The following is a 7248-nucleotide window of genomic DNA, read 5'->3' on the forward strand; positions in this document are numbered from 1 at the left end:
CCTACTCCCCTCGTGTGCCTTCGGTCGAGTCTCAGATACGTACATACATTTACACACACACACACACACACACACACATATATATATATATATATACATATATATATATATATGTGTGTATATATATATGTACAAAACATGCAAACATACACGCAAACATACGTAGTCATATATTGTACAGTTGTGTCGAAGTTAACCATAATATGCAAGTAGATGACTCGAAATATAAATTTGGAACAGCGTTACGATCAGAGGGACTCCTGGTTGGAATTAGATATAAAAGAAGTATTTAAGATATCCAATTGCAACTCACCTCCGAACATATGCGTCTTTGTCGGTACACGCGCGCCACATGCCATGTACCGCACTCGACGTCTTCAAAGCGGATACAAACTTGGCATATCGACTTGCAGGGTGCTCAAATCCAATCCTTGCTTTTCCATCAATAAATGGGATATCATCATCAGCGCTGAGCACATCTGATTGTCTATGACATAGATATTCGCGTCGTATACTTGTAGCTTTTCTCGCTTCTGTATGAGCATCCTTTATAGTGCCGTGCAGACATTCTACCACCGAGTCTCTTACTTCCCACCGGGGGTCGTACAGTAGTCGCGCCCAAGTATCCACAATTACCTTCTCTTGGGGCGTAGACACACACACACACATACACGTGCCGCCCTGCGAGCATGCACACACACACACGCGCGAGAGGTACGCACGAGTCACAGCCAGCGTGTCCTTGATCAGTGTGGTGTCCAATGAAGGATCCTCCAGCATGGAGAGGACTGACGTGCAGATGTTCGGAACATAAGCATTTGCAGCAGGGCAATAGCACGATGTCGCAACAACCGCGGAGGCGGCATTCAGTACAAATCTACGGACACGGTGGTTGGCAAGGAAATGGTAAAAATTAAGTAGGAGACCAATGTATAATTTCCCGTTTCACAGATCGTGGACTAACATTTCACATCAATATATGTTGTTTGCGCGGACATTAATGTCATATCTATAGACGGTGTACTCCTATTCCTATAGCCTGCTTGGAATAACAATGCCGCCGCCATAAATGAAGCATGACTGCATGGAATTCACGTTCTGAACAGTCTCCTGGTATATGAACCAACACTCAAGCCACTACGCGAACAAGTTAAAATCCGGATGCCTACATTCAAAGTACCTGCGGTGTCGGATGGTCAATCTCTTGGGATTACGCTGTGTGATAGACGCCAATAGAGACGCCGTCAGCCTACACTGCCATTCGCTCATATCCTTATCTCCCTGGATACAAGCTCGATTTGGCGAGTGTGCCTTTACATGGTTGTACGTATTCGGCTTCACACGCGCATGTGTCTGCTTGCGTGCTGGCGCAGGCTTAGGGCACCAGTGCTGTATTAGTGGAGGTACTATAGCGGCAACTAGTTTCTTATCCGCAGTCATCCCCATCACCTCTCGCCGCACGCTAAACCCAGTGCCAGATAGTACCGAACTTCCTTGAGCGTCAGCCAGAGACAGTGTCCGCCTGAACTCTTTCAGCCAATCGGTGCACAGTTGCTCATTCGCACGTGTTTGCTTTGGTACTGATGTCATGCTGCTTGTACATTCAACCAGGCGGAAGGTCAGACTTTCTATCGAGGCGTTGTTCTCTCGCTGTGTGGGTGTGGGCGTGGGCGATTGTATTTGCGAGGCTGCCTCCAGCTCAGCGCACAGACTGTCCGATGCCAAGCGTAGTAGTTGTCGGCTCAAATCGCTCTCATCTCCCTGTGGGCACTAAGGGCAAAACACGCAAAGTTGGGATGTGAATCACCCATACAATTGACATGATAACGGCTGGTAGGGACTGGTTGTGCAATACTAATGTTCAAAACCAGGTGTGTACTATCTGGAGGTACTACCAATGCTAACCGTGCTCGTCATCTATACGGGATATGTTTAACATCACTGCCCACACTATGCAGCCATGCTAAGGTTGCATACATGAATTCTATTGGTTGGTTTGGTTGTTAAATGAGATTGTACCCACTCATTGGGATTGCCATATCCAAATGGAACTACTAACATCGATTACTTTTGCGGATGACTTTGTGCATCTGCATTGTTGATATATGAAACACCCTCCCAGCCCGTAACCTCGAACACACACAACGCCAGCCACTGTCACGCACACCTACCTGCAACGCCGCGACCCGAACGGGAATGTGTATGAAGGCAGTGTTCTCGAGACAGAACGGAAGCACAGACAACACCAGCGACGACATCACTGCATCTGTGGCACATGTGCACTCCCTATGCACGCTCTTGTCCGCTGCCATACTAGCGTTCTCGATGCAAATTGGTGTGCATACAGGTGTGTTGCGCATTAAAACGTGAGGGCCGAGCTGGCCGTTGCAGAGGCGAGCAAGACATGCGGCGGCGATATCTAGGGCTTGCACACGCAGCCTGGGGTCAGTGTCTACGGAGAGTTTGGTCCACACTAGTAAAGGCAGTGCGGTTTTTTCCAGAAATATTGCGCACCCGCCGTTGTGTCTGCTACAATATGTGTGTGAGTCTGTTTAGAAGTTGCTATAGGCATAGGAAATGTTCGTGTACTACCTGGGTTTGCACGGTTACACTGGCATGTCCGAGTGAGTACTATAACGAATAGCAGTACTGCTAGTAGGGTTTGAGACGTATGCATAATACTGCATTGGTATACGAACTTCATCGGAGAACATCAAAATATGCATCACGTAAGGCTTGCACAAGACTCATTGGAGTGAGCATGGTCCACACACAACGAAGCTCACATACATGGCTCACGCATATGCGTACACATTGCACTGACACAAACCGCTGCACACGACCGATCACAACCAGAGAAGTGTGTCTTTGGTTCTACCTTTAAAAGACTGTATAGTTTCCCCTACCTTTGAGCATCACTGCCAAGATCCAGGGGGACGCTGTCCTGCACAGCCAAGCACACGGCTAGTACCATGTCAGCTATGGCTTTCTTACGTTCGTACGAGAAAGCTGGGGCATCATCCAGAACGCGAGTGATCTCATCATACATCGGTGAGCCATCTTGCCATATCTTTGCCAGTAAGCGCTACAACAAGAATTATGGGAGTGTTAGCCTACTGGACTTCACATGCGATTGGGGGCAATTCGGGTATGTGTTTCGGTGTGTGTGCATATAACGTCCGTAAGTTTAGAGAAGACTCCGAGTACCGAGGACATGTAACACTGGTCACTGCAGTGATTGATGCTCGTACTCATACCTCCAGCGGTAACTGCAGGACAACGCCTCACAAAACAAACGTGTGGACAGCTCACCAGCCTTTGCTGAGGATACACACATCCGTATAGAATCTAGCAATAGAACAGCAAGAAAGGGCACCTACTCTGCCACAGGCTTAATATACACTCTATATAGAACTACTACGATTGAGTCACCCCGCGATCAAAATGATCTTGCAAGACCAATCACAGCGTAGTGACAACCAACCTACCGGCGTGTCCTGGCACGCGTTTAGCACATTCACCAGCAGTGTACGTCCCTGCAGCTGCACATAGATACTTCGGTCAGACAGCGATGCGGCGACGCATTCGAACAGACTCTCTTCCTCATGTGCACACCACTCTACACTCCTCCTCGCACTTTCGTGTGCGTTCACGTCCACCTGCGTAGTCCTACACTGTGTCGCATCAGGAGTGTGTTTGTTATTACGTGGCGTCGCAGAGTCCGCATGGTGGCCTGCGAAGGAAGCAGCCAATGTCAGACACTCGTACGCTGCGGTGCGGATGCGCGGCTCAGCGTGGTTGGTCAGTCGCAGGGCGATGTTGAGAGCATCCAGGGGACCATCATGTACCACTGAAGAGAGAGAGACAGGACATGTGAAGACATGGGCTCGTATGAGTGCACAACTGGCGAGGCGGCTAATGAATGTACAAGTTAGAGAATATAGCGCCTGAACGGCTGCAACACACATGAAAGGCATACGCCTGTTACTTTAAACCCATAGAACTCTCTAGGGCTGAAGCGCAGATGGAGCTTTGAGGGGAGAGAGCTTAAGCTAAGCGGAATTCGATGACACGATAGATGCGCGACATTCAGGAGTGCTGTGGTTTGTTTGTAGAAGAATGCGGATGCGGTTGAATGCCCTTAAGACATCGGATGACAATGCCAACGAGGTATGTGAACGTGCCCACAGCCTTCACACTAATACCACACAATACGAGTACGCAGGGTCTGTCTTCTTGTACACACACGGGTGCGTATGCAACCACTTTACTGGGGCAGATGCGCGGTGAACCGTGGACTATCAAGACTAACACAGCGGATGCAGCATAGGTACAACGTACTTTTAAACGCGGCATCCCCCAGAGAGCACAGATGGCCACACAACTTCAGCATAACCGCAACCACTCGCGACTCTTTCTGTTGTAAACCGCTTCCAATCATTCTTAAGATCTCCTCATGGCCTGCAAAGTCTGAGGGGAATTTCGGAGACAGTTGGTATCCATCTCGGGCCCTTATTCTATTTACGGGGTCTAAAGTTACGCACCTCAGCATCCAGTCCAGGACCTTCTCGTACAGAGTGTCGTCTACTATCCTGGTGTGATCTTCCCGGAGTATCAGGCGCAACGTCTGGGTTGGAGAGGGAACACAAACGGGTCACAGACGTTACAGAAGTTAATTTGTATACTGTATATCACTACAGCTAAAGACATGATATTTCGATTCTGCGGAGATTTTTCTCACCACACCATACTAAGTACAGGTAACAGCGAAAATGGTGTCGGTTAGAAACTCTAATGGATATATATGTTTATTTAAAATCACGAGCGGCATGGACATGGATATCATTCACTTGTGTAACAACTCGAGGTCAACTGTCACATCTATATCGTAGGAGACCTTGTATATATGTGTAAAGATCAAAGAAATAAACCAGTGAACACATGTAGATGGCGTTGTGCAAATATGAAAACGAATATATGCTCCGAACTGTATGCGAGTATAACCCTACTTGTGATAAGTCTGCACATGCAAAGGTGGTATCCGATCTCAGGTCTCAAGACGATGTGAGAGAGATGGTAGAGGTGATTATAGGTGACTGAAAACTAAAGACACACATATTTCAAAACTATTTGGCTAAGGAAGCTTCTGCTTCTATATCTTCCCACGACCAACCTCAATAAATTGAGTCTCATGGTGGAAATCTTCTGCATCAGAGACCAACACCGTTCGAGCGTCCGAGTGTGGCTCGTTTTGCGCCATCATGGCCAGTCCGTAAATATATACTGTAGTACTATCTATGTATTTCTAGAGAAGTAGTATAGGCGAGCCAGCATGAGTGGTATTTATGCCACACATACATATTTATTTATTTCATATGTGTACTTTATAGATAGGTGTGAAAAAGTCGAGGTCAAAGGTACAGGTCACAGGAGGGGACGCCGCGCCGGGTATTCCCGCTGTTGATCTAAAAGCTTTAACACCGCCCACCGCTCCTCCACCAATCCACACTACGTTGTTGGGCAGTAGTGATGAGGTAGTAGTTCATGATATACGTTAAATAAGCGTATTAACGAATAATAAAAAAGTTTGTATGTACATATCGTGATATATATTTTAGAGTTGAACTTGAACGTAAATATTTACACGTATAAATATCAACTGTCAACAGGTGGTACCGAACGTTTCCACTTTCCACAGGTTGGAAAAGCAGACACAAAATAAATAATTATATATTGCGTGTCAATATGAATGCACATCGGGTGTCATCAAATCGGATAATGTTTGACGCCATTAGGATAATAACATAGCGATCACAAATCGATTATTCTGCTGCTGCTGCTGCTATGGTATATTTAATTTTAATTCTATCCAAACTCTGAATATATATAATATATTTTATATCACGCATAGACAAGGTTGGCTGTGTATCGTGTACATACAGACACACAGCGTGTGGTCGAGGAGCAGATGTATGCATATTAACACCCCCATCCTGCTGTGCTAAAGCATAGCTAGAGTACTCGTTTTTAATATAATAAGAGTTTAATAGGGACTATATATCGTGCTTAAAAGATAGTAAAAAGAGAACATAGGAGACGGCAGTAGAACAACAGCCTACATACAAATTCACATAAGTGTATAGGAGTTCAACTTAATATGACGAATCAGATAGGGAAACCTGAGGTATCGCCACACGAGGGCATCTGGAGCAGTTTGCTGGAAGAAGCGCTACATGGTTCGTCCCGTCTGAGTGAAACTAAGCAGATTGTGTTAGTCGGCGGCCCACATTCAGGCAAAGCAGCGATAGCTAGGAACGTACTAGGGGTTGGTGGAAAAGGAAAGGAGAGTGAATACGATGCATATGCACTCAGAGGAGGTCCATCGTATCTGGATAACAAAGGGCTTGGGCTGGCGTATGAGTATGTGAATGTCAAGGTGAAGGAGGAAGATGAGGCACATATTGGCGTTTGGACGCTGGGAAGTGATGTATCGTATGGAACATTACTACCGCATGCCCTGGGTGGGAAGGCCGACGGTAACGAAGGGAATACCAATCTACAAAACACTTTGTTCATGTTTGTGGTCGACTGGTCGAGGCCTTGGCTGATACTGCCATCACTGGAGAAGTGGGTGAGTGTTGTAGAGGCACAGCTAGATACTGTGCTGGGTGACGACTACGAGACACGGGTAGCTATGGAAACGGCACTGGTGGATAAATTCAGACTGTATAGAGACCCCAAGGGTGGTATGGAAGCAATCGAGGAGGAGTTAAAGACAGCAACAATCAAGCGGAAGGTTAAGCGAACACCTACGAATTCGTTGGCGGCTGCCACACAGACACCCACAAAGGCCAAGTCACCTGACCCCGTACAGACTGTCGGTAGTCCGAAGGCGGGGTCGAAAGCACCCTTGGGTGCACAGAAACTGACACAGGGAGCTTTGGTGAATAACTTGGGCTTGGATATGCTTGTTGTGGCTACAAAGGTATATCTATGATGTTGGGGAAAGTCCGTTAAAGTATGTTTTTGGGGGTTGTAAAGCAAACCTGCCACCAGTAAAAAAAATATAGTTGGGGAAGATTTTGATAATATATCACGAATTCACATGATCGTATACACACACACACACTCTCTCTCTCTCTCTCTCGTGTACACACACACAGAGAGACACACACACACAACACACAAACACACACACACAACACACACACACAAACACACAAACACACACACTCTCTCTATTTCTCT

General features: G+C 46.7%; 4 protein-coding genes across 4 annotated transcripts in view; 1 reads left to right on the forward strand and 3 right to left on the reverse strand.

Moving 5' to 3' along the window:
• SARC_02188 (hypothetical protein) overlaps positions 1–883 on the reverse strand; it is a 3281-nt gene extending 2398 nt beyond the window's left edge. Inside the window, exon 1 of the mRNA XM_014304042.1 lies at positions 314–883. Coding sequence (XP_014159517.1) covers positions 314–780 — 467 coding nt within the window. The 5' untranslated portion in view covers positions 781–883. The remainder of the gene's footprint in view (positions 1–313) is intronic.
• A 254-nt stretch (positions 884–1137) lies between these two features.
• Positions 1138–2312, reverse strand: SARC_02189 (hypothetical protein; the record flags this gene model as incomplete). The annotated part of the gene is made up of 2 exons (XM_014304043.1): positions 1138–1770; positions 2172–2312. 2 exons carry the CDS (start codon positions 2310–2312, stop codon positions 1138–1140), a joined length of 774 nt encoding a protein of 257 aa, XP_014159518.1.
• A 590-nt stretch (positions 2313–2902) lies between these two features.
• Positions 2903–5337, reverse strand: SARC_02190 (hypothetical protein; the record flags this gene model as incomplete). Its single annotated transcript, XM_014304044.1, has 4 exons — positions 5174–5337; positions 4342–4627; positions 3489–3850; positions 2903–3085 (listed from the first exon to the last, which is right to left on the reverse strand). Exons 1-4 carry the CDS (start codon positions 5261–5263, stop codon positions 2903–2905), a joined length of 921 nt encoding a protein of 306 aa, XP_014159519.1. The 5' UTR covers positions 5264–5337.
• Positions 5338–6157: 820 nt separating this feature from the next.
• The window catches only part of SARC_02191 (hypothetical protein), a gene marked incomplete at its 5' end in the record, with an annotated part of 7855 nt that continues 6764 nt past the window's right edge, over positions 6158–7248 (forward strand). The window contains one exon of the mRNA XM_014304045.1: positions 6158–6985. Within this exon, the coding sequence (XP_014159520.1) occupies positions 6158–6985 (828 nt within the window). The remainder of the gene's footprint in view (positions 6986–7248) is intronic.

Source organism: Sphaeroforma arctica (assembly GCF_001186125.1).
Source record: "Sphaeroforma arctica JP610 unplaced genomic scaffold supercont1.96, whole genome shotgun sequence".
In the NCBI taxonomy this organism is placed as follows: Eukaryota; class Ichthyosporea; order Ichthyophonida; genus Sphaeroforma; species Sphaeroforma arctica.